The 27,827-nt window shown below is 35.8% G+C and overlaps 1 protein-coding gene across 2 annotated transcripts in view; it reads left to right on the top strand.

Moving 5' to 3' along the window:
* Positions 1–25,816, top strand: part of CUL3 (cullin 3) — a 95,748-nt gene extending 69,932 nt beyond the window's left edge. For both annotated transcript variants that reach the window (XM_026491820.4, XM_057305110.1), the window contains 9 exons: positions 806–982; positions 2,560–2,730; positions 3,322–3,429; positions 7,449–7,573; positions 8,022–8,118; positions 9,621–9,755; positions 16,024–16,210; positions 20,339–20,484; positions 23,022–25,816. In XM_026491820.4, coding sequence (XP_026347605.1) covers positions 806–982; positions 2,560–2,730; positions 3,322–3,429; positions 7,449–7,573; positions 8,022–8,118; positions 9,621–9,755; positions 16,024–16,210; positions 20,339–20,484; positions 23,022–23,153 — 1,278 coding nt within the window. In that variant the 3' untranslated portion in view covers positions 23,154–25,816. The remainder of the gene's footprint in view (positions 1–805; positions 983–2,559; positions 2,731–3,321; positions 3,430–7,448; positions 7,574–8,021; positions 8,119–9,620; positions 9,756–16,023; positions 16,211–20,338; positions 20,485–23,021) is intronic.
* The last annotated feature ends 2,011 nt before the right edge of the window (positions 25,817–27,827 follow it).

The following is a 27,827-nucleotide window of genomic DNA, read 5'->3' as shown; positions in this document are numbered from 1 at the left end:
CGTCTGCCTTCAGCTCAGGGCGTGATCCCAGCGTGTGGGATCGAGCCCCACATCAGGCTCCTCCGCTATGAGCCTGCTTCTTCCTCTCGCACTCCCCCTGCTTGTGTTCCCTCTCTCGCTGGCTGTCTCTATCTCTGTCGAGTAAATAAATAAAATCTTTAAAAAAAAAAAGAAAAAAGAATACATGTAATTATCCTAAATATTTCAGAATTTTTGCAAAGTATGTATCTTTTATATCAGGGAACCAAACTCAACTGCTGCTTTTCATTTGTTAACCTGTTTGATGAAGACCTTGTTAAAATGGTTTCAGGAATGAAAATCACTGCTTTTTTGTATGCTTTAGTGTTCATATACTTCGGGGTATTAGAAAAAAATAACTGTTTTCAGTTAAATACTTTTTGTTCAAAATGTGCTTTCAGGCAATACTATGGATAGATTATGCCCCAAGTTTTTCATGTTTCAGTATAAATAATCACTTTTTGGTGCATCTTTAAAGGTGATTTTCTTGGGCTTTACCCATTCAGTCAAGACAGAGAAGGGTGTAAAGAAATAGTTCAGAGGTTCTTTAGTTCATCTTCAAAAGAGTAATATATAAGTGGAAAATACACTACTTCCCTCATTGCTGACATGTTTAATACAGCCTTAGGTAAAGTCTTGAAAATAATAATACAGAACCGGTAAGTTTAACACCAAGTGCACCCTTTATTACCAGCAAAGTTAAGATAAACATACCTGATTGTAAGTGTATTGTTTATAGAAAAAATTATTATAATGTATCCTGAATTTCTTTGTTTCTATTTGGAAGGGCTTATTGGATCTGAAGAGTAGGTTTGATCGCTTCCTCCAGGAATCGTTCAATAATGACCGGCTCTTTAAACAAACTATTGCGGGTGACTTTGAGTATTTTCTCAACCTCAACTCCAGGTCCCCTGAATACCTCTCATTATTTATTGATGATAAGCTGAAGAAGGGAGTCAAAGGGGTAAGTATTAAAGCATTTGAACACATTACATTTTATTTGTACATTTAAAATTGGATATAAAATTAGGAAATACAAAAGTAGGAAATTTTGTAGATACGAAATTAAGCCTGTTCCTTTGCTGTGCTTTAAATGTGTGCTGTGATTGAAAAGGATTATTTAAGGTATCTGAAATGGTCAAAAGTACTTTGGCATTTCACCTATGCATAATTTACATCAGAACCAAACAACTACACAGCCACAATTGTTGAACAGTCTTTATGGACTGTGAGGATTTGATATGCTATAGAGATAGAGATAATAGGGAACTAGAAGACAACTGTCATAGCATGGAATGTTGCTCGCTGTCCTCTGGTTCTGGGAGTTACATATCAAACAATAATACTTGGATGCCAAGAATGTGAAGGAGTAGATTAGAACTGCTATCAGAAAGTAGTTTGAAAGCCTTTATTATATATCTGGGATCTTACAGTGTAGAAAATCAAATTAAGCATATTGTGATCACAAATAGATTGGTCTTTTTAACTTCGTCTTAGAATTTGTGAAACAAAAGGGAAAAGCAGCAAATAGCCATAGGATTTCCAGCCAGCTATAACAACGAAGAAACAAACAAGAGGAAGATCATGATAGGAAAGACAACATCCATTTAGTCTTCATATTTTTAAATATATGCTTAATAAAATCTACAGTATCATCTTGCCCTTATTTAAGAGATAAAGACAGGGGCCTTTTTAGTCTTTGAGTTATATAACCAATTATTACTCTTCTGTTTGCACAACGTAGATTTTGAATGAGCTGAAATGAAAATACCTCTTTTGTCTGTATTAAGTTTCTCCCTAAATGCTATTGAAGAGCATTATAACATTCTATTTTGTGATTAAAATTTCATTTCAGGGGCACCTGGGTGGCTCAGTCGGTTAAGCATCTGCCTTCAGCTCAGGTCATGATTCCAGGGTCCTGGCGATCAAGCCCCACATCGGGCTCCCTGCTCAGCGGAGAGTCTGCTTCTCCCTCTGCCCCTCACCCTCTGCCCCAGCTCATGCTCTCTCTCTCACTTGCTCGCTCTCAAATAAATAAAATCTTAAGAAAAAAAAAGTTTCGTTTCATTTGTTCTCAGTCATCCTTTAATCCAGCCATTATCCCCTCATTTCCTCCATTCAGTGGTTGGTAGCCCTTTAGGGGAGGGAACTCCAGTCCCTGATCCATGGTGCTACTCTGTGAAGTAGGAGGCACATTCTCAAACTAGGTTGCTCCTGACAGCATCTCTCAACCAGACTATTTACGTTTGTTCAAGTCTTGTTTTTGTTCTTTAGAGAGGTAGGGGGAGGGAGGGGGGCAGAGAGGGGGAGAGTGAGAATGAGAATTCCAAGCAGGCTCCATGCCCAGCACAGAGCCTAACACAGGGCTCAATCTTACAACCTTGAGATCATGACCTGAGCTGAAATCAAGAGTCAGACGCTCAATGCACTGAGCCACCTAGGCGCCCCAGTCTTGTTTTTCAACTGCAGATGAACTGTGGTACTACTTTTGTAGAACTAAAGTTCTATAATTATTAAATTGTCTTTTCATTGATTTTGCAGCTAACAGAACAAGAAGTAGAAACAATATTGGATAAGGCAATGGTCCTTTTTAGGTTTATGCAAGAAAAAGATGTATTTGAACGTTATTATAAACAACACTTGGCAAGGAGACTTCTCACAAATAAAAGTGTTTCTGATGACTCTGAAAAAAATATGATCTCTAAGTTAAAGGTAAGGTGTATATAAGCTGGAATGATGCGCTCCTAACTAATGTTTATCGCATGATTGAACACCACAACATGTGATTAGAAAATATTTATAATTAATTTAAAATACTTATTTCTATAAATTAATAAAGCTGGATTTTTTGAGCAGGTTGCACTTAGATTTGTTTAGGTTCTGGGACATTCAGAGTTTGTTGGAATATCTCTTGGTGTGGCAGGATACATTCATGGAGATCTGGGGGAGGATTAGTGTAAGGGAAATGGGAAAGGAAGTGTCACCATTTAGTTCGATTTCACAAAGTGTGGCCATAGACTACGTGTACTCCTATCACCTGAGCTGTCTATTAAACACGTAGAGTGTTGGTCCGTGCCTTTAGTGAGGTGTATTGGGATCTCCAAGACAGTCTGTGAACCTGCATTTTAAAATAAAATCCATGGGTTACTCTTAAACACACTGAAGTCTGGTAGCCACAGGTGTAGAGCAACTACTGGAAAGATTTAGAAAGGATGTCAGTTACATGGAAGAGTTTATTTCTTTGTATATTTGCTCATAGAAAAATCCATTGTTTATTTGTGTATATTTGCATTTTTCTTCCAGACTGAATGCGGATGTCAGTTCACATCAAAACTGGAAGGAATGTTTAGGGATATGAGCATCTCAAACACAACTATGGATGAATTCAGGCAGCATCTACAGGCAACTGGGGTAAGATTCTCCATTGACTTCTACTTATGTGTGAAGTCTTTTGTAATGGCTCTTTCATCCATGTTAAGCTGAACTGCTGGTGTCATTTCTTTAAATGTTGTTAGTGACAACATTTGTATTGTCTGTGTGTACTTTAAAAATTATTCTACCCCGTATTAAACCCCTTTTTTAGCTATTAACTTTAAAATATTTTTCTCTTATTCTCCTAAAACTTAGTTTATCCTCTCCGCGTGACGAAATGTGCTGAAAATTTAATAGAATGATTCCACTGTTATAACTATTATAGATTGTGGAAAGAAGACAGGGCTTTGGCAAGCTTGCTGAGTTTAGTACTCTTCCTCTCACTTTTATCCCCCAGGATTGTGCAATCTTAGAATTGTAACCTGACCTGCCTCTATATACTCTAGTATTCTCATCTGTAAGAAGATCAGCATAAAAGGAGTCTGACGTTCTCAGAGCCCGTGGGAGATGAACAAGAGTATAAAAACGCTGACGTTAGTGTGTTTATAAATAAGGTTTTGTATTGTGACTCCCAGAAGGCAGTAAAGCTGCAGCTTACATGGCTTTGGAGTCAGATGGGGTTTTTGTGAGGATTTAATGAAGTTCAGAATTTTGTTTCTTTTTTTTTTTTTTTTTTTTTTTTTTTTTTACTGTTTTTCAACTTCACCTTAAGTTTAGAGAAATCCACGGGTTTTCTTTATAAAAGTTTTCTTTCTCAAGTGGCCATATACAACTTCATGATTAAGACCTGTAACAGCCATTTAAAAACTTTGGAGGTCATTCCTCTGATTTTCTTCTCTATCTCGCTCTTTTTGAGAGAGAGAGAGCATTCAGGGCAGGGAGTGGTGGGAAAGGGCAGAGGAAGGGAGAGAATCTTAAGCAGGCTGCATGCCCAGGAGCCTGACAGGGGGCTGGATCTCATGACCCTGAGATCATGACCTGAACTGAAGCTAAGAGTCAGATGCTTAACCAACTGAGGCACCCAGAGTGCCCCCATTCCTTTGATATTTAGATATGAAACCATCACTTATACTGCTCCCAGTCTCATCATAGACCAGTTACAGATACACACACACACACACACACACACACACACACGCACACACACATATATAAAGGCATTCTGACTCAGAGGGACTTCTGGTCTCTCTCCATTGTAAATAGTTATATGATTTGCTTCATAAAGTTTATTGTGGAGAAGGGCTGAGAGCAGGAAAGATACAACAAGTCTGACAAATGGAAATCTTGTTGGGCATGAACTGAATAATGTGGTTATCCTAGGTACCTTTTTTCTTTTTTAGATTTAGAGATTTGTGTTTGATTCTGTCTGATACATTAATATAATTATATTTTCATGCGATAGAATTATTTTTCCTGTTTATTTTTTTCTTCCACTAATCCTACACATATTGAGTGCTGTAGGGATATAACCTGGTCTGAGTAAATAGTTTGTTGAAATAAACCATCTGTAAGAGAAATGTTCTTGTATGGGTTCCCACTTTTACTATTTAAGTGTCTAATTACCTTGTCTGTGATTGGTGAAGGTCTTTTGATAGGAAAATTATATTCTTTACTCTTGACTACTTTGTTGCCTTTCTTCATTTTTAAAAAGGGGCGGGGGTTAGTTGTTCAGCATGATGATTTTATCAGATCCTGTTTGCCTTTCTTTTCTGTTACAAAGTTTGTAACTTTTTCATTTATCTTAATAATTCAAATATATCTCGCACTCTGTGGTAGAATATTTGTTTAATAATTTGCTAACTGCAGTAAGTTAGATGCTCAGAGTTACGTATCTGCTAATCTGGTTGCAGTTTCCACTTAGTGAAAGGCCATTATTTGCCTACAGTTATTGGCTTTTTATAATTGTTTATGCTAAGGATCTTAAGCTTTAAGTCTTTCTAAGCCTTAATCTACATTAGAAAGATTTGATGAAAAGTGGCAAAATAATCAGAACAAATATTGAGATTTCTGAAATCTTTGAGCCCTTTTAAAATATCACCAATGCTCAAGCAGATCTTTCTCTGTAACTTTATTAGTTGCTCTTGGCCTGTTGAAGTATATCAAGAGAGTGGCTCTTCCATTTACTTTTAGAAGTAACATGAAAGTGCTTTCTTAAAATTCAAATAATACTTGTGGTGTATTTTATTTAGATAAATCTTAATTATTATGCTGAAGGAAATTTTATGTACTTGTCCATTTTTTCCTGTGTTTTTATTTAAAAAACTAGGACAGGGGCAGGGAAGCCAGGCTTTCTATTATATTTCTGTTGACTTATATCAGCAAGTCATATTATATCCCAGCAGACTTTTCTGATACCTCAGTCTCTCTCTCCTCCTCCCAGTCATGTACTGTCTTTGAATATAAGTTGAATGTCTTCAAAATATTACTAAAAAAGCTATAGGAAGAGGAGATAGAAACCACTAAAGCAATAGTTCTTTGAGTTTCTTTGTTTTGGGGGTTTTTTGTTTTGTTTTGTTTTTTTGGGTTTTTTTCCCCCATTTAACAAATAATTAAGCGCTTTCCATACCAAGCATTGTTTGGGTACTGGTTATATAGCAGAGAATGGAAGAGACTTAATTCCCTTCCATGACGGAACTTCCATTCTAATCTGGGAGACAAATGACAAACGAGATAAGCACATAGCACCTTAGCTGGCGATAGGTGATATGGAGGAAATCTGTAGTGGCAAAGTGGTGAGGGAAGGCTTCCTTTAAAAACTGACATTTTGAGGAAAGATAGGGAGCAGGCTGTGTGGGTACATGGGAGAAAGGAGAAAAGACTATTGTCTTGGTTGGATTGAATCAAGTTATGATAACATTCCTGCCACTTGAAAATGCACCACTCCCACTGCCAACCTCTGCTCTTCATCTAAGAGTCTCTTCTGTGGCCCTGTCTCCTCTGCAGCATCTAAGGGTACTGGTTCAACTTCTGTTTGTTCATTCGTTTGTTTAAGATTTTATCTATTTATTTATTTACCTATTTATTTGAGAGACCCTGCACAAGCAGGGTCAGGGGCAGAGGGAGAAGTAGAATCCCGGCTGAGCAGGGAGCCCAACGTGGGGCTTGATCCCAGAACTCCAGGATCAAGGCCTTGAGCCAAAGGCAGCCACTTAACCGACTGAGCCACCCAGGCGCCCCCCCCCCCCCGCCCACGCCGTTCAACTTCTTTAAAATTGAGTAGTCATTTAGTAGATACTTGTGAAGAAATCTGAGTGTGGCATACTTCTTGATAATTATGAAGTTTAGCCTTCCCTTTAAAAAAATCTGTATCACTAATCATCCAGGTTAGATAAACATGGAAAAATGGTTAGAACAAGCTGTGAATATCAATAATAAAGATAATATTTCACCCTGAGGAATTCCTATTAATGTGTTTTCTAGTTTTCTTAAAAATTTATGTATAAAGAAGAAAATCTCTAACTGCGACAGTAATGCTAGCATATATTTTGTAGAGGTGGTTATCCGTTACCCAGTATTTATAGAGCACACTGTGTAGAACTGGATCTACAGTGTCCTGTGCAGAGGTCATTAAAATAAGAACTACATGTGAAAGCCTCAAAGTTCCCATCAGTGTAGTTGAAATGTGAACGGGATATTAGAAATAGGTTGTTAACATGGTAAAAATATTTAAAAGCTAAGATGAAAGATTAATATCCTTAAGATGAAAGATTTAGAATTCTTTCTAAAATGATACTGATAGGGCCCATTGGCATTTTATCTAAAAAAACATAAGGGTCAAAACTTCACTTTTCTCAGTGACACCAGTAAGACTTTGTTCATATACTAAGAACAATGCTTTGGTCATTATTTTAAAATCAGTATCTTAAGCAATAATTATAGATATTTGCCAAGATAGTTAAAATTTGGAAAATACTGATCTAATCTTTAAGAAGATAAGTTTTATTTGCTAGATTTTGGACATGGAACTAACTACTTGGATAACTCTAATGCAGTGTCTGTATGGAATGGAAAACAAATCCTAGTTGATTTGAGGGGACATCATTTTATCTTTTACACAGGTATCTTTAGGTGGTGTTGATCTCACAGTCCGGGTGCTCACGACAGGATATTGGCCCACTCAGTCAGCCACACCAAAGTGCAACATCCCACCAGCACCAAGACATGCTTTTGAGATATTCAGAAGGTAAACATAAATCAAACTTTGTGTTTGTACGTACAAATAGTTGTCCAGAATTGAAATAAACTTGAGCATTAGTGGTGTCCCTGATTGAGGATGAATTTATGCTGTTTTTTACCTCGTGTTCAAAAGGAGAAGTTGTTCTTTATGCTTTTTAATATGTAAAAATGAGTTGCATAAACTCTTTGAAGAGGACTATTTTCCATGGTTAAGAGTGTAGTTTGCATTGTTGATGTGTGCCCCTGGCTTAGAGCAAATTGATGACTGGGTTACTATGGAGAAAAGTGATCTTATGAATAGTAGCAGCTTAGCAGCAGGCCAAAGGGCAAAGTATACTAATAGAAATTAATGTTTCCCTTATACATAGACGCTTGTTAAGGGTTGTTATCCTGTAGTTTTAATTCCAAATGTGTCAATTACATGACTCTCTAAAACCTGGTTTGATTTGCTAAAGGTTTTACTTAGCCAAACACAGTGGTCGACAGCTCACACTCCAGCATCATATGGGTTCTGCAGATCTCAATGCCACATTTTATGGACCAGTTAAAAAGGTAAATATTGATAGCTTGAACATATTTACATTAAGTAATCTAAAGTTAGTTTATAGAATTGATTTCTGATTCTTGTTGACCTGGGTAAATTATGTATTTCTCTTTACTTTACTACTTATCTGAAGTACTCAAAAGGGGAAACTGGCTTTAACTTCTGTTCTCTCAGTTGGTTAGCTTCATTGGACGGTATGAAGACTATATCAGTAGCCTTCCTTCAGGAATATATAAGACAATTGTGCATTTTATTTACAAGATTAAATTTGAGACTGTTGCATAAGATAATGAAATGTAAATTGATTTGAGAGCATACAGAGCTGTGAGTCCCTTTTCAAAATCCCTGATCAGTCTTTTATAATCCTTATTTCCAATACATCAAAACCAGGAAAATTAACACGAGATTTGTGAGATAGACAAAATAATTATTAAAGTGGTTATTATACAAATTAGCAAGGCACTAGTGAATTGCCTTCATTTAAAAAATGTAATTTCTTTCTTATATCGAAAATTGTGAGGTTTAGGCTAACAATTTACTTTCATTACTTAGGTATAAATCAAATCAGTCATTTGCCTTCAAATAGAAAAATAACATCCCACCAGCACCAATAATAAGCTTTTAGAAAAACATACCCAAGGAAAAATACCCAAGTTGTTATTGAGGCAGCAAATAACGGTTTTATTCTATATTTTAATAATAGCGCTACTGGTTTCATATGTCACTGTAACACTCTTTTTTTTAATATTGTCAATGTCTACACATATTCTGATTTTTAGATTTAATTGAAATGGGAAGTATTCTTTACAATTCATTTAATTGAATTATGTTTGATACTGTCATATGAGTGTAAGTGGGAAAGTTAAGGATACTAAACACTCAGCTTTTAATTATTGCTTACTTTTGTTTTAGAGGAGAGGGTTTTTCCCTAAATAATCATGTTTTCTTTTGAAGTCTTATTAAACAGATCAGTGGGTTCTAAAAACAGTTCGTATGTTAATTACTAAAGACTTAAATTTCTATTTTGTACTTAAATCGTAGAGCAGGAACAGACTTAAGGATGGCAGAGATCTTTTCCCCCCATCCTGTGGTGTTACTTGATCTCTTGCTGTGATCAGACCACAAAGAAGGAAACCCCTACTGCTTTTGGTAGCTTGTAAAATGGCGGTGTTGTCTTTAAAGTCCAGTATCCCATCGTGTACTGTTAAAATAATTTTTGGTAAAACTATAAGGACTTGTTGATTCATTATTTGCTCAGATACAATAAAATGTTCGTAATGGGGAAAGAAAAGACAGTCCTTAAAGATTTATTGTACGTGTGTGTATGTGTGTGTACACATAGCCATACACATACCCATTTTTTTAAGTGACATTTCCTTTTTATGGAATAAGTTATGTAGTTTTGCTAAGGGGAGAGTTGGATATTACAGTGCTTATTTTTGAAAAACATACGGTTAAAGTTATCAGGAGATAATTTTATCTTGTTTATATTTCTTAAAAAATGAAACAGGAAGATGGATCCGAAGTTGGTGTTGGAGGGGCGCAAGTAACGGGCTCTAATACACGGAAGCACATATTGCAGGTCTCCACTTTCCAGATGACCATATTAATGCTCTTTAATAATAGAGAAAAATACACGTTTGAGGTATGGGTTGGTTATATAAATTTTAAGCATTTGTATTATTTCTGATTCTCACCTGTTACTGGAGTCTTTCTTATTTGAGTAACCTTTAAAGTTATTATTATTTGAATATTACTATTATTGTTATTATTAAGTAACCTTTGAGTACTACTAGGGAAAACAGCATAAAACTGGGCTTTGGAACTGTATGAACACCATACACATATTGGGTCACATTTCATTTAGTTAGTTAAAAATCAACTGTATTGAAGCATAAGTTTTACTTGATAAAACATGTCCCATCTAAGTGCATAATTTGATGAGTTTTAACAGATCTGCGCACCTGTATTAAGTGCCATCACAATCAAGGTACAGAATATTACCCCCTAAATTTTTATACCTCTTTGCAGTCATTTCCCTCCCCCTTCCTCAGACTGCCGGTGATCTGCTTTATATTGCTGTAGATTTGTTTTGCCTTACTAGAATTTCAGATAAATGGAATCCTAGAATATGTGTTGCTGTTGTCCATTTTCTCTCACATCACATACTTCTGAAATTCCCCCATGTTGGTAGTTCATTCCTTTTTTATTGCTGAGTGATATTCTAATATATGGATTTACTCTGTTTTCTTTATCCATTCACCTATTGATGGGCTTTTGGGTTGTTCCCAGATTTAGGGTGTTATGAATAGAGAGCTATGTTGAGCTTTTTAGGAGACCCAAGCTGTGTCCCAAAGTGTTGTGCTAGTTTACATTCCTGCCAGCAGTGTAGGGGAGAGTTCCAGTTGCCCCACATCCTCTGCAAAATTTTAATAGTCTTTTAATTTTAACTGTTTAACTTGGTGCGTAATTGTATGTCATTGTGGATTTAATTTGCCTTTCCTTGACTGGGAAGATGTTGAGCATCCCCTCTGTTCCTGTGCCACTTATATGTCTTGTTTGGTGAAGTGTCTATTCCTACTTTTATTGGATTGTTAAAAAGCTTTTTATAAATTTGGGGTGCAAATCCTTTGTCAGACCTATGTGCTGTGAATATTTTCACAGTCTGTCATTTGCCTTTTCATTTTCTTTAAATGATATTTTTTGAAGAGCAGAAGTTTTTAATATTGAAAAAGTCCAGTTGCCACTTCTTTCGTTTTGTAGTTCATGCTTTTGATATCCTAGCTAGGAAATTATTGGCTACCTTAAGGTCACAAAGATTTTCTTCTATATTTTCTTCTAAGCAGCTTTTTAGTTTTTGCTTTCACATTTAGATCTATGATCAGTTTCAGGCTAATTTTTTTTATGTGGTTAAGATTAATGTTTAAGAATTATTTCCCCACCTTGGGGTGGCTGGCTGGCTCAGTCAGTAGAACATATACCTGGATCCACAGTCATGAGTTTGAGCCCCCGTTGGGGGTGGAGTTTATTTTAAAAAAATAAAAATAAAGATTTATTTCCCCCCACACACAGATATTCAGTTGTTCATTCCATCATCATTTGTTAAAAAGACTGTTCTTTTCCCTTTAAATTACGTTGGCACCTTTATGAAAAAAATCAATTGACCATATATTTGTGGGTCTGTTTCTGCACTCTGAGCTGTTTCATTGATTTCTGCGTCTGTCCTCAGGCTAGTTTGACATTACCTTGATAGTGTCAAATTTCTTTTGTATATTCATCATCTTTTTTTATTTCCTCCTCTAAGTCCTTTGATTACTTGGTCTTCTCCCTTACCTTTATCGGGTCTGTTGGAGTTGCAATAAAAATCATGTCATTCTTAAGTTTAAATTTAAGATAAAGAATAAATACTTTGAAAAGCTGTAAAATTACTGCCGTACTTATACTTAATTGAAAGTGAGTTTTCAGATACACGCGAACATAGAAATAAGTTAAAGTTCGAAATTTAGAGGAAAATTAAATTAAATTGTAGGCCTATTTTAATACCTGCCTCCATACTTCCATTTATATAGTGGATATAATTGAGAGAGATCATTTTTATTATTTTATTTCTTTCAAGGAAATATTTTGAAACCCAAGTGTGACTAAGTCAAGAAGTTTTGTTCTTACCTGTTTCCAGATGTGTTTTACCTAGGGAGCAATGTTAATTGTCAAGCACAAGTTACCTGTGATTTAGTCCTAAGGATATTGATTAAGCAAGTATTGAGTACCTTACTCAAGTCGTAAGCCTCTTCAAACAGAGGTGGAATTAAATTATCTCTAACAGCTTGAATGTTTTAATCTGCAGCTGCCTTGGGTAATATATTTTAAGCAAAATAAACTGCTCGATAAATGCTAATGTTGGTTTTCAGAGTCCTGCTTTGTAAAGAGCTGGTGAAAATAATGAGAGAAACAAAAATATAAACTAATTTTCTAAAGCCATTATTAGAATTACTAGTAATTTTATTGGTTCAGGCTTACTCTTCCCTTTCCCAAACGGCTTGGGATCACTAATGCTAATGAGCATCATTAGGTAGAGGATAAAATTAAGCAGAACATTCCTCTAATATTTCACATTTTAGCTAAGTCACAAAGCAGATGCCTGAGCATAAATGGCATATGTAGGATGCTATTCCTGTGGCTCCCAAAATCTTCTGGCTGCTTGCATCTTGAACAGGGGTCATTGTGAGAAGTCACTTCAAGTTTGTACTCATACCATGTGTTACATTGTAGTCTGCTGCGTAAGTTATTAGTCTGCTCTTTTACAGAAATCATCTCCACAAATTAGAGAAGACAGTTAATACTTTTTAAAAGGAAGCTGATTTTTAAACTTCAATATTCTTTCTTTTATGAGTTCAGTAAAATGGTAATATTAGTTATTTAATGCTACATAACACATCTTAAAACTTAGTGGTTAAAACAACCAGTAACAATTTATTCTCTTCCCTGGTTTCTGTGGGTTAAAGATTTAGGTAGGGCTGGATTGGGTAGTTTTGGCTCAGTTTCTCATGAGGTTGTAAAGATGTCAGCTGGTGTGTCAGTCATCTAATGTTTTTGTCTGGGCTGGAAAATGCACTTCCAGGCTATTGCTTTACTCTTCCTTCCATAAGGCTGACAAGTTCATTTCACCTATTGATAAAGAGGTCTTAGTTTCTCTTCACATGGGCCTTACCACATGGTTGTCCTTGCGTCCTGTTGGCTAATTCTCCTCCCTAAAGTGAGCCATCCAAGAGACCCAGGCAGAACCTGAAATGCCTTTATGACCTAGTCTTAGAAGTCACATATTGTCATTTTCTGATTTTCTTGATCACCCAAGTCAGCCCTGATATGCTGAGGGGATCACACAGTTAAAACGTACCAGGATCAGGGGCACCTGGGTGGCTCAGTCGTTAAGCATCTACCTTTGGCTGAGGGCGTGATCCCAGCGTTCTGGGATCGAGCCCCACATCAGGCTTCTCTGCTGGGAGCCTGCTTCTTCCCCTCCCACTCCCCCTGCCTGTGTTGCCTCTCTCACTGGCTGTCTCTCTGTCAAATAAATAAATAAAATCTTAAAAACAAACAAACAAAAAACATACCAGGATCATTACAGGCCATCTTAGAAGCTGCCTGGAAAAGGTGGCACTTATTCGTAGTGTCACATTCATCCACAGTAGTCAGGCCGCTAAAGCTTTTTCCTCTTTTTATGTATTTCTTTAATTAATAGAAGTATGTATTATTTAAAACAGCTAAAATCAGGACAGACATAAAGTGGATAGTATAGTTTGGATTATTGTAACTAATATTTGGTTTTTGAAAGAGATGTGGGTATTAATACATATTTTTCTGAATGTTTATTATAGTTCTTAAATTTTTCTGAGAATGAGTATGAAGTATAAAAACTAATGGAAAATAGCAAAATTAATGTCAGGCAGTAGAATATAAATAGAAAATGATCAAACAACATTGATAATTAATACTTCATTAAGAAGTTGTAACAATCATTAATGACATAACTTCACATCATGTAAAGGAAAATGGTTGGAAGTACAAGGTGAAATAGACAGTTCACAATCACAGAAGTGCCTCACAGATGTACTGACTAACCAGACAACAAAAAAGAAGATCTCATAATTAAGATTTCATAATTACCAAATTAAAATTGAAAGCTTTACAGAGAACTTCGAACTCAGAAACAAAATACCCATATTGCTCTTAGGAAATATCTGAGGGTGGCATAACCTTATTACTAAAAATGAACAAGAATACAAAAAAGAAAAAGCGGTAGGTTATTCAACTTTAAATGTACAAATCTTGAATAAAATACTAGCAAGTCCTATTCAGCGGTGTGTTGAAAGAATGATTCATGTGTCCAAATAGGATTTATTCCTGGAATACAAAGAAGAAATTTGTTAATATAGTTAAGATTTTATTATAATAATAATTAAGTGACCACTTGCTATCTTGCCAGACTTCAAGGAGAAAGTCAATTAATGATTTCTACAGATGTACAAAAAGCATTTGTGGAAGTCAGTCTTCGTTTCATATTTCCAGGATATGGGGGACCCTTAACCACCTAACTATGGAATGAAATGCCTTTAATGTTACAGGGTATATCTGATGAGAGACCTAAGCAAGCAGTAGTTAGTAGTAAAATATTAGGCCCCTTCCCATTAAAGTTAGGAACAAGCTTCAGGATATCTGCCTTTATCACTGTTCCTCAGTATTATTCTATAGTTCCTAACTGACACACCAAGAAAAAAAAAAGTTTTATACAATATCTGGAGTTGACAAAATTTGTAGACAATGTGTTACCAACTGAGAACATTGTCTGAGGAGAGTTCAGTTGAAAAATCAACTTTTCTATAAATCAGAGTTAATCAGAAAATGAGATGAGGAAAGTTATATTTTAAATAAGAATCATAATCTTCCTAGGAATCATTCTAACAAGAAAGGTAGAAGACTTCTACCAAAAGGGCAATAAAAGCAAAAGAATATAAAAGGGTAAATGTGCCCAGATGGGAAATTTACATGTTATAGAGGAGGTGTCCCATTTATGTTCAGCATTAATACCATTGTATGAATGGGCATGTTCATGTACATACATACGTATTTGTATTCCTGTGTGTGTATGTATATATGTAGGAAAAGTCTTAAAGGATGCACACTGAATTGCAGTAGTCCCCTCTGGGAATGATCTGTAATATAAAATATCACCTTAAAAGGTATTTCTAGTTCTTTGAATATGATTAAGCAATCGCATATGTAAATAAGTCACTTTTAGCATGTACATAAAAATTATAATGAATATTCTAATAACAGCACCTATTTAATTTGCTGGAATTAACATAGCATTTGAAATGACTAACAAAGGTAGAAATACAGAGATCATTTGAGGCAAAGGAATGCCTCATCACTAAATTCACATTTCTCTCAATCCTCACTTACCTGACAGTCCTTTAGAGCAACCTGAGCTATTGCTCACATTTGTGAAAGAGAGAATGACTCTGCAGATCAGGTATATCATCAGTGTCCCCATTTTCATGCCCATTTTTCCTGAGCTGCTTTTGAGAAAGAAATAGCTCTGTACAGAATATCAGAGCGACATATCTGGTGGAAACATACATCCCTGTAGATGTGTAGGAACTAAATCATATACGTGTGCAATTCTCTTACTGTCCCATAGACCTAAGAGGTGTATAATGAACCAAAAAATTACACATGCATTCTTTCTTTCCCACACTGCTTTTTTTTCAGTATTACATTTTATTCATACCATAATATGTAGCAAAAAATATCACTTGCACTTCAAAACAGATTTCTTAAGTGTTTTTTGTGTTTAGAATTAATTATCAGGTATATAATTTTTTTTTTCATTTGGTCATACAGGCAGTAAATACGGTCAACTTGGATTATAAATTTTTATTGTATGATTGAAGGCCTTAGCTCAGGCTCACTTTGCTTCTATCTATGAAGGAAGTTGCTGAGCAGAAGTAGTGTTTATCAATTTGAGGGGAAGATTATAGAGTATTTCTAAAATTAGCAGTCCTATGTTGGTTAACACTTTATTTTTACCTAAATATTAAAGCAGGTCAGTAGTAACCTCTGCTGGATGACATTTTTAGACCAGGCCTTGTATTTCCTGAAACAAAAAAGTACATGTCTTTTCAATATTTTATAACTTGAATCACCTTTTCTTCAGTTTCTCCAAATAAGTGAGATTTTAGTGAAGGGTCCTAATTCTTTGTCATAAACTCTTTGTTGCAAAGGGAGTTCTTTGTTGTTAATTATCTCTTTAATGGAATTACCTCTCTCTAACTACTTTCTGCTTGGTCAGTTTTACTTATTAATCTACTGTAATCTTTCAAAAGTTTAATTATGTCAATCTGATGGAATTTCAGGAAATTCAGCAAGAGACGGATATCCCCGAAAGAGAACTTGTGAGAGCTCTGCAGTCCCTTGCCTGTGGTAAACCAACACAGCGGGTTCTTACAAAAGAGCCCAAATCCAAGGAAATAGAAAATGGCCACATATTCACAGTTAATGATCAGTTCACATCCAAACTACACAGAGTCAAGATTCAAACAGGTATCTGGAATTATGTTTCCTCTTAAAAAAATGATACTTTTTCTTCTAAAGAAATTATTATCTGTTGGATTTCTGTCTTTAAAAAAAGTAATGCTTTTCTGGTGCTGCATGACAAATAGGCTTAAGGAATAAAGTTTTTATTCATATGTGTTCCTGTCAAAATACAGTTGAATCCAAGTAGAGTAAGCATTTAAAAAAGTAATCGGTAGTGTGAACAGGGTACTTCTTTCTATATGGTTTTCAAGAAGGAAATACAATTTTATTAATATATTGGTAGTTACAAAATAACTTTTTAATTGGCCGAGTTAACTAATAATGGACATCTATTTTTAAAACTGATTTACAGATTTCTCAAAGTCGGGGTTATCTGTCTAGTGTGATTTTTAAATGCAGCTATTTATGTTTTGATAGATAATCTTCTAAGTTTCAAAACCTTAAAATGCATATTATCTCTCTACTTTAAAAACATAGAAATGATCCTATTGTAACAATTTTTAGTGTTTTTATTTTTAATTAATAATGAACATCCTAATATATATTTAACATAATGTATGATATGTGTTTTCTGTGTTTTTAAGGGGGAAAAGGCAATTTACCTTTGCTGATGTTTAAGTTTCTAAACTAGTTTGTTCCCTGATTTCAGATTTAGGGTTAGATAAACTTCCCAGGGCTGACTTCATCCATTACAGCTATGTATGTAGTCTATGTAGTAAAACAGTATTTTAAAATAAGTATTTAAAATGTTTGCGGTTCTTTTGTTTTTAAAAAATTGTGTTTACATTTACATTAATAAAAAGATGAAGTCTTTTAAAAATTATTTTTATGTCAGATAGCTTTTTAAAAAAGCATTGCCTGTTTTGTCCCATAGTTGCAGACCATATCATATCATTGTATCTTCATCACCAAAATGGCTCCATGTTTGGACACAGATGTAAATTGAAAATAAAATAAAACTACACTAAAGAGAGTCATGGAATAAAATATCTTGTTTTCCCTAGTGTAAGACATAACTTTATAGTTTTGGGCAGATGCAGGTTTTGAATTTCAGGACTTGTTTGTATCCTAGATTTAGAGGAAGATGTGTGGTGATATACATATATCTGAATTACCAAACCTCACCCTGCTTTACCCTAAATAAGTAACTCTTGGTAATCCCACATTCCATCATGTCCAGCAGTCATATTTTCAGGTACTATTATTGTTATCAAAAAAATACTCTTCTCTTCATGGATTTTTTTTTTTTTTAAGATTTTATTTATTTGACAGAGATAGAGACAGCCAGCAAGAGAGGGAACACAAGCAGGGGGAGTGGGAGAGGAAGAAGCAGGCTCATAGCAGAGGAGCCTGATGTGGGGCTCGATCCCATAACGCCAGGATCACGCCCTGAGCCGAAGGCAGACGCTTAACCGCTGTGCCACCCAGGCGCCCCTCTTCATGGATTTTTAATTCTGGGTGGTGGTGGTCTTTGTTAGTATTTTAGATCTAATTAAAATAGAATTTTTAGGGGTGCCTGGGTAAGTGTCCAACTCGCAATTTCGGCTCAGGTCATGATCTCGGGGTTGTGAGATTGAGCCCCGAATGAGGCTCTGTGCTGGGCGTGGAGCCTGTTTGGGATACTCTCTCCCTCCCCCGTTCCCCCTCCCCACTCTCACTCACTTTCTCTCTCTCCAATAAATCTTTTTAAAAAACAGGAAGTTTTGATGTTAACTGTTTGTGTGTATAGTACTTTAAATCTAATTAAAATAGAAATACAGTTATATATGATAAGGTATTCATCTAGATCTCTTAAAGTTCTTTTCAGCTATAAAATCTATAAAATTCTGTAAAGAAATAATGTTTTCATTTTGGAATATTACTTAGATTATCATGATGCTTAAAAATATTTTGTGTAAGTTAAAATTTTCTCTCCGGTGAGAAACTATTTTGACCACATAGGTTTTCTTAAGTTGTCAAAATACATCTTGCCTTTTGGCTCATTATCAAAGATGCAGAGACTTTGTCCTTACCTAATTCTGCCTTTACTATAGTCAGTAAAAGAAGTTCAAACAAAGAAGTTAAATATATTACTCAAATAACACAGCCTTTGAAAAGAATTAGATTCATTGTAATCTACAGCAGTTTCTATAGTTCACAGTCCTCCCTGACACCACCAGTCATGTTTCCCTTTCCCTTTCCCTGATACAGTTAGGTACATATGTACCCCATTGCAAGAGCAAATGCCTCTGTTATCTTTTTCGTAAAGGGAAGGGTATGGTGTGAGGCTCTGGGAGTGAGCTCCTGCCCTCATATTTTAAAAAAATCGTAACTCTTGTGTGTATCACCAAGGTCTTCCCATTTATCTTGGAATGTACCTCTTTAGGTGGCCAAATCCAAAGAACAAAATAGATTGTTTTAAAAAATTATTTCTTCCTCCAACTTTTCAAATCCATAGAAAAAGTTAGAAACACCGTAGTGGACGAAGGTATATCGCCATCACCAGTATTTATGAGTCATTAAGCTTTGTGCCCCATTTGCTCTGGTGCCTTTGACCCCACCCTCCCCCTCTCCCTCCAATTGCTACAGCATTATAAATGAAACAGCAAACATCACACTTCTCCCCACCCCAAATACTTCAGCATACATTTATTTCTTTATTTTCTAAAATAATTGTAATCCTGTGTCACACCCAAGAAAGTTAATAACTTCATACATATTTATTTGTATAAATAAATATTTGTGCACCACCCATATTTGTCCACAGTTGTCTCAAAAATGCCTTTCAGGAGAACCTGGGTGGCTCAGTGGTTAAGCATCTGACTCTTGATTTCAGCTCAAGTCATGAACTCGGGGTCATGGGATCAAGCCCTGAATTGGGCTCTGCGCTCAGTGGGGAGTCTGCTTGAGATTCTTTCTTCTCCTCCTCCCTCCCTGCACTCTCTTCATTCTCTCTTTAAAATAAATAAATCTTTTTTAAAAAATAGCTTTCATATCTTACTTTTTAAATCCAGGATTCAGTCATGGTTTCCCCATTAAATTGATTTTTATGTCTTATTTCTATTTACTCTAAAACAGTATCTCTTTTTTTTTTTTTAAATGACATTGACTTTTTTGAGGAAAGGCATTATTCTTTCTTAGTAAGTCATCTTAATCTAATTTTACTCTTTTTTGTTAAGATATTAATTAACTTGGGAAAGGATACTGAAAATAGAATTCTTAACCAAGGGGTTCTAAATAGAAATAGATGAATGGATATGCATACCAGAATGATGTTCTACTAAACTGTTCAGTCCGCTATCTCGTGGGTGTGTCTGTGCCTAAGTCACAATGTCTTATGTGCTTCTTTGTAATTTTCCAGTTTCTGCCTCCAGAAATTTCATATCTATTTCTCATTGATGACCAAATAAATAAAAAATCAGTTGCCATTTTTCTTTCCCTGTTATTTCAATCAGAGCAGAGTTGGTAAGAGAAAGGGACTTCTACGTTTAATCCCTGAGCAATTGCCTTGAAGATGGTAGGCAATAACACAGAAAGACTTCTCTTCTCCAGAAGGTTGGAGTAGAATATGCGTTAGTGATAATGAGATTGTGATGGAAAAAAATTAATAAGATATATGATAAGAAATTTTTTGGTAGTCTGTGACACGTACAAATAAATTATTTGTTCCTTTAACTGACACCTCAGTGGTACTTTCTAACTATTGAGCTAACTACATCTTGGCAACAAATAACTCTTTCCTCCTCTTAAAATATCTTGGCGTGATGTTAGTAAAGTATTAGTTGGCCCCACAATGAAAATTATTTACTGGTAATTTTTCTACTAAATATATCCAGCGACCATTTTTCTTCCAGGAGAGGAATCCTTGTATTTTATAAAAAATAAAATTGGCTTTATTATCTCTATAAAATTAAATTCCTAGTGTTTAAAAAGAGTAAGTTAGAATTGCAAGATTTTTATACCTACGATCGTTAGTTATTTAAATATTTGTTAAAATATGGCACCTTTTGAATGTTTACTTGAATTAATAAGTCTGTGTGTATACTCAGGTTGAAATTGTTTTTTCTATGTGGATAATACTAAATTATATTGTTTGTTTATAAACTGCATTTTTCATTACGTGGTAATTACATGGTAAGTGTCTTTTTCTTTTAGTTGCTGCCAAACAAGGTGAATCTGACCCGGAAAGGAAAGAAACGAGGCAGAAAGTGGATGACGACAGAAAACATGAGATCGAAGCTGCTATTGTGCGGATAATGAAATCCAGAAAGAAGATGCAGCACAATGTATTAGTAGCAGAGGTGAGGGCGCTTCAGAACTAGATTAATGTCGGAAAAGCAAAATAATATTAACAGTTCAAATTTAGGAAATTACTATATTCAAATGTTTAAAATATAATTTTAAAATTAGGAAATCAGAGTCAGGTAACACTTAATCATTAAAAGTATGGCACTTGATAATTAAACACAGCAGTACATCCAAATATGTGCACACTTTAAGAACTAATAATTTATAATAAAAAATAATAGAATATTGTCACACAAAGAATAAAAAATTTTCCCTGCTACTTAATATTTTTGTGTTAAACAAGCTACTTTTATTTCTAAAAATAAGTGTTGCCGTTGAAATAGGTAAGAAATGATTAAGGCTGAATAAAGTGTTGGTAGAGGATAGAGAGCTGAGTGAAGAGGAGTGGGAAGTAGAATCGACAGGACTTACTGGTCATGGGAAACGAGGGGAGTCAAGGACTCGTAGGTTTCTGGCTTGGAGGCTGAATGGAGAAGGAAGGGCCGCGTGCTGCTGTGTTCTGCATAAGCAGTATTTTACATCACATGGCAGAGGAAGAGAATTACATGATAGACTGGTCAGTCATTTCAGAACTCATGACATGTTGGCAGTTAGGTTAACTCATTAGTTTTCCCAGCCATTTTCATGGCTCTGGTAGAGTGACATTGATGGCAGTGCCTCGAGAAGGAAGTGGAGCTGAAAGCACCAAGAGAGGGCCTCGTCCTTCAAGATGCTGGCTCGTGGGAAGAGGCGGAGAGCAGTAGTAGGGGACTGAGTGTTAATTTGAGGTATCCTGGATTTTGTTTTTCTGATGGAAAGATATTCAGTATGTTTATATCCTAAGGATAAAGAGGAATACTTGAAAGAAAATGGGGTTGAGGGACAGTTGAAAGGTGAGAGGACTGTGTAGGGAACACAGGTGGGTGGTAGATGTGTTGACAAAGATATTACTGACTCTGCCTCTCTCTAGAACCCAGGGCAGGGTGCGGGGGGTGTGCTAAGCAAGGGTGGATACAAGTTTGAATAAGTGTGGTGGGAGTGTGAGGAATTGCAGACTGAAACGGGATATGAGATGTTGGTGCTCAGGAACTTGGTCAGCTCGAACATACTAGTTTTGTGTTATCAGCGTATACCAGAGATTGGCAGACTTTTTTTTAATGTTCAATTGTAGTGTGAGAGCAGCCACCGATAACAAAGGAGTGTGGCTGTGTTCCAGTAAGGATTTACAGAATAGGCCACGGGGCTGTGTTTGGCCTGTGGGCAGCATCTTGTTATCTCCTGGTCTTCCCCAAAGGTGTAAAAACGACAACTTTACTCAGCAAGGAACCAAGTAGTAGGTTTTGAATGATGTAGTAAATGTGGAGCGGGTGTTTGTCGAAGAGGACCAGGGGAGCCTGGGAGTTGAGAGTGCTGTTGAGAGTGTAGCTGAAAGTGATCTTGCATGCAGTCTGGGCCCCGTCAAGAAGGAGGTGGGTCAAAAGAAGTTGTAAGTAGCTTAGAAGAAAGGGTCATAGGCTGGGAGATCTCACATGGGCTGAGGACAAGTTTGTTGATGCTGGAGCAATAATACTAGAAGGGAGGTGGATTTTAGCTGGAGGCAGAAGTACTGAAGTTCAGATGTCAGAGAATTGTCAATCCGTTGTGGCCTTGGAAAGCGAACTGTCCAACAGGAGTAAAAGGAAAGCTGGCTTGTGGATGGGTGGGTGTTCTGCAAGAGAGGCAGGCAGGGTGGATCAGTGGGGAGAGCGTGAACCTTGGGGCCAGAAAGGTTTAGATTCTCATCTCTAACTATGGGCTCTGTTGACTTTTAGTGCATGTCAGTCTTCCTCTCTGGCTATTTTCCTCATTTGTAAAAGGAGACAACCTACTTTGCAGGATTAAGAGCATTAAATAAATTAATCTATACAGAGTGACCAGTACACAGTGCACAGTCAGACTTCGGCTGCTGCAGTGGTTACCATTTTATTTTTACCGGTGTCAAAGTACCCAGAATTCTGACAGCAGCTGGAGAAAAGAATGACAACAGTAGCACTTAACCAGGCCCAGGCCACACCATTAATTCATTTAGTTTATGCAACAACTTGATGACGTTCATTTACTTTCCCAGGGGCCCAGTGCTCATAAATGGGAGAGCTGGCATTTGAATCTAGGTACTCTGGGGTCCAGAGTATGTGCTCTTAAATACATTATGCTTCTCAGATGTGTGACTTGGGAGAGTAACCCAGAAGTTAGTAGACTAACAGTATCAAAATGGTTAAACCATAATGTGCTATTCATTCATGCTAATATATTCCAGCTAATTCTTAACTACCAACCCACTTCAGCATTCATATTCTAATGTGAAGGAGGCATGTTCTAACCCATATATTACATTTTCAAATAAAACATTTTTAATTAAAGTTAAATTTTTGACTTAGGTAATCAAATTATTAGAGTTTGATCTGAATCTTAAAGTGACATATCAGTTCTCTTCAAAGATAAGTTTTGTGTGTTTATATGGAAATTTAAAAATTTTCTGGTAAGAATTAGTTTTTTTTACTTTCTCTTTTAGGTAACTCAGCAGTTGAAGGCTCGATTCTTACCAAGTCCAGTTGTTATTAAGAAACGTATTGAAGGACTTATTGAGAGAGAATATTTGGCACGAACACCTGAGGATCGCAAAGTATACACATATGTAGCATAAAATGCGTTCAGAAATTTGATTTATTCTTGGACTGTACTCTTCCGCATGGACTGAGACGTTCTTTTAAATCATTAAATATTAAGACGACCATCTCTTCTATTAAATTACAGTACATGTTCTAGACCATTCAGATCAAGCCTTTACTCCCTTTGAGAGTTTTCAACATCAATTGATTGAGCTTCAGGCTTTACAACGTTTATCCCTGTAGAGATCATCTTTACAGTTCCTCGGGAAAATGTGAATGTGCCGCGTTTTGTTTTCAATACTGTATGAAAACAGGAAAAAATAAAACAAAAATTTAGAAAATACAGCTCATTAAAATAAAATTGTTGGATTTCATTTCCCCAGGTCTTCAGTGTTGATGTAAACGTGTTTTTGTAGTGTTGCTTAGCACTTTGCGCATTGTATAAGTTGGGTAACAAAAATGGTAAAAGAAATGACGCAGTTCCCGGTTATCTTGCTCTGCTTAAGACACTTCTTTAGCTAGTCTTGTTTAATTTAAAGGTTTGATAAATATACAAAGACCCAAACATACATTTGAGCATGCTTTATTCTACCACTTGCACTTACTAATCTTCTAGCCTTATGACCAGGAACCTTTATTTTGGGCTCTATACACTCCCTGATTTGGTTTTCCCCTGTTGTATTTTGAGATTTCCCAAATTAAGTCCTAACGATTAGGTTTTGTTCTACGTTATCTCTAGAGAGAGAGAAAATATTTTAGTATGTATAAATTGTACGATAATTTTTTGCTGTTGTACTCACTGCTAATAGTGGATTGTATAGGGCAGTGTTTTTATTTCATTTATTGTAGACAAAAATAAATGATTTAGTATACACACACCCACTAATTCAAGTATGTCAGAGCACAAAGTTGGCAGCTGGTTGTATTTAATTCAGACCCTTTGAAAAGCACATACAGCCGATACTTTGTTTATAAATATCTTAGGTTGCCCCTCTCTTAAATATATATTTTGGTGAAGCTGGGGTGCACTGTTAATTTTCTGTTTGAAATGCATTCTAAAGATGCAATAAATATGATTACCTTGATATTTTTTAATGAGATCTTCAGTTCTTGCAGCTAACTGTGTTTTGGGAAGTGATTAAGCAATATTTTTCAAACCTGATGATTCTTGGGTATTTAGCTATTGTCCTCCAAAGAGTCATCGTTTCATGTTTTCAAAGATGTACTTTGTGCTGAAGATTCATGTCAGTTATCCTGTGCTTCCAACTTTCACCAATGTTTTTTACCTGTTTGATCCGCCAAGGATTATAGTTTGCTTTAACTTCAGAGTATTTTTATCTTCAATTTTATTTAATTTTGTTTCATTTTGTTTTCATAAGACAGTGTTTCAGCCATGTAATTGGGGCAAACCACTACAGGTTTATGTTGGGTAGAAAAGTGAAATGTTACTTAGTCATGAGTCGAAATAACCAACTCTTGGTTGACTATCAGGACTGTTGACACATATATTAGAATGTACGTCTCAGAAGATGGCTTCTGTTTAAATTTATGGTCAAGTTACAACAACCGAATTCTAATATGGATTAAAAACTCCACATAAATATTTTTCCCCATGCGTCTCTTGGGTTATACTTTTCCTTTCAGACTTGGCAAATATGCTCTTACTGCATTTAATTTTATCTCCATTTGTACTGTAGAATTACAAGCCTTACACTCTTAATCTCTACATTTTCCACTTTTACATGATGCAGTAAAGATGCAGATGAAAACTATCATGACGTTATTCTCAGGACACTTTTACCTGCTTGAGCAATAGTAGGGCAGGTGTAGAATGGAAAGCCGGAGGGTTCCACTCTCCAGTTTTTACATAATTGGATTTCTGTCACGGGAGGGTGTTTGTCTACAGGAAGATACTGGTAGTGTAGGTGGCACAGTTGTTTCGTTGCTCTCAATCCCCAATTAAATAATTATGACACCTTGGGAAATACAACAACTCAGATTGTCGAGTTAATAAATACGAAAGGTGTAAAAACTTCATATGAATTCTCAGTAAACGCAAATTTAAGTGCTACTTTAAGCCACTAAAAATCAGTAAAGTTAAATTTACCTTTTGTCTCAAGTGTGGTTGTACAAATCGAATCTAGATCTAGAGCTTGGAGATGCTTGTTAGTTTGGGAGCACAGGTTTCATATTTATGCTTCTAAATGCTTATAAATCTATTGAAACACATTTCTGAACTGCAGTTGAGTTGAATGGCCAGAGAATGATACTGCACTGAAAAACAAAACTGGGTCACCTAACACAGTTATTGTATGTTTTAGCTCTTAAGCATTATTTTAGCTCATAATGGTACATGTTGACATTGCTTTCTTTTCAGCAAGAGGTCATTCATGCTGTTTTTCTCAGTTTTTTAATGTCTTAATTTCAAAGAATAATACATCCTAATCATTTAATCCTGTTGATGTGAATAAATTTTGATGACTTACTTGAAGAATTTTGAGGGTGGATACATAGTTTTCTAACTGCAAAAATGATGTAATCTTTGTTCACTTGTTAAGTTGTAATTCTCTGCTATCATTTTCAAATCCAGGACAGTGTTTATTTTGAATTGTTATATAGTTATTATTTAAAGATTGAAAATTCATTGCAATTAGGGAACACAGCCTCACAAAATAAAATGTGGTTGTGAATACAAGGATTCTTTATGTCAGTGAATTTTAAAATGGGATGGGGGAAGGGAGGCATGTCTCTCTAGAGGATGCATTAGAATCACCTGTGAAGCATTGTATACCTAGACATGTACGACTCCCAAACCCCCAGGATGCTGATAGACCTTCTTGGTAAGAATCCTTGTCCTAGTAAAGCACTTGATGTTCCATTTCCCCCAGTGTGTATGTTAGGTATCAAGAAAGGCTTGGGAGACAACCAGTGAGTTATCTTAAGATTATGCCTACCTCCCCAGAAAACTAGCACATTGGCATCATCTCAGGCTTCTAAATATTATTTAGTTCCTCAATTTGGAAAATAATTTCAAAACGTTCAATCCAGATGATGCTATTTTTGTTACAGTTGTAGATACTTATTTTGAATGACTAGTATACAGGGTTTTATTTTTGCCGATATACTGTAACTTAAGACTCAATTTTTATAGCCTAATTTTATATAAGCTATCTGACATTTACTGCTATTAGATTGTCTCCATTTGGGGAGGGAAACTGTTAGATATGAAAACCGAAGATCATTTATTTTACTATATGGTGCATGTAAGTCAGTAAATACGTTTTTTTGTACTCAATGGATATGACATTAAAACATTTCAGGTTAGCAAAATTATTATGAATTATTTCTATTCCCCAAAGCAGGGATAATTAGAAGTGATAAGCAGTTAATAACAACATTTAAGTCCTTATTACCACGTGCCAGACACTGTGCTGAGTGGTTTATGTGCATTATTTAACTTAGTCGTCACATGAGCTCTGTAAGATGGGAATTGTCTGTTATGTTGGTGTTGTCTAAGGGTAGTGCTAAGAAATGGCAGAGCTGAGAAGTTAGACCTGGGTTTGATACTCTGTGTTCTGACTCCCGAGCCTATATTCCATGGTGTCGTTTGCCATGACTTTTTGTTCATAAATTCATTATTTTACTCCATATCTCATTCACAGGAAGGAAAGAGGATCTAGCAAAATTATTCTTACTTAGAAACTAAAAGATAATACACAAACCATCTCAATATGGAGCTTGAGATATTTTATCTTATTTACTGATCATCAGTTTTGGGTAGGAAAGGAAATGGAAGGTAATGCCTGCTATTCTGGAATCTCAGTGAAAGTTTTACATATTTTAGTGGGTCACATGGATGGACGCTTAAATTGAACTTAAATTCAAATCTTCAATTCTAAAAGACGTTTACTCCATTGTGTGCCTTCCTTGTACCAAATCCATTATCTAGCCAGAAGTAAGAGGAGACGTAAGAGAGACAGTGACTTTAACAGGGGACAGTGCAGAGATGGATCATGAAGCTAGCGCTCAGGAGAATGTGAACGAAGAGCTAGAAAGTCTTGGAAAGTCCTTGACAAATTTTAGAAATAGCAAACACTTAAGTGTTTGATCCTCATATTAGGGCCTAAACTGAACCTCCGATGAGTCATGCAAACGTGGCCTTGTAATTCTATGGGAGGAGCTCAAAATAATCTTGCGTATTTTTTTAGTAACGTCAAATTTGAATAGTTGGATAACAAAGTACAGTTCAAATAACGCAAAACTGTATAAGAATTCTTTCAGTGTGGGAAAATTAAAATTCGAAGTCTCAAAATTCCTTTTGCAGTCGTGCTGCTTCAGTGCCTCAGCACAGTATCTGGCACGTGGCGGGTGTAGGCAGCTCTCAAAGTCTCAGATGAAGGCGCTGCATGGTCACCAAGTGTCCCAACAAAGTTTTAAAAGAATTCAGCTTCAGAAATTAAAATGTAGGCTGCGTTATTGGAGGTATGACAAATAATATGGTATAAGCGTGATGTTTTTTACTTTCGTAAGTAGAAATGATTTGGTCTTTGGTTTTCAAGTAGGTAAAAAGTGGAAAATGTAGACCAACCGCTCAGTTGTTCAGATGACATTTAATGCTGATTTTAAAGCCCTCTTGACTCTCACAACATCCTATAAAAAACTCAAACCTAATGATACAAAAACTCAATAGTTAATGGGGTGTGGGGATT

Source organism: Ursus arctos, unplaced genomic scaffold (assembly GCF_023065955.2).
Source record: "Ursus arctos isolate Adak ecotype North America unplaced genomic scaffold, UrsArc2.0 scaffold_1, whole genome shotgun sequence".
In the NCBI taxonomy this organism is placed as follows: Eukaryota; Metazoa; Chordata; class Mammalia; order Carnivora; family Ursidae; genus Ursus; species Ursus arctos.
The sequence above is the reverse complement of the archived record's forward strand: the minus strand, read 5'-3'. Positions and strand labels throughout refer to the sequence as shown.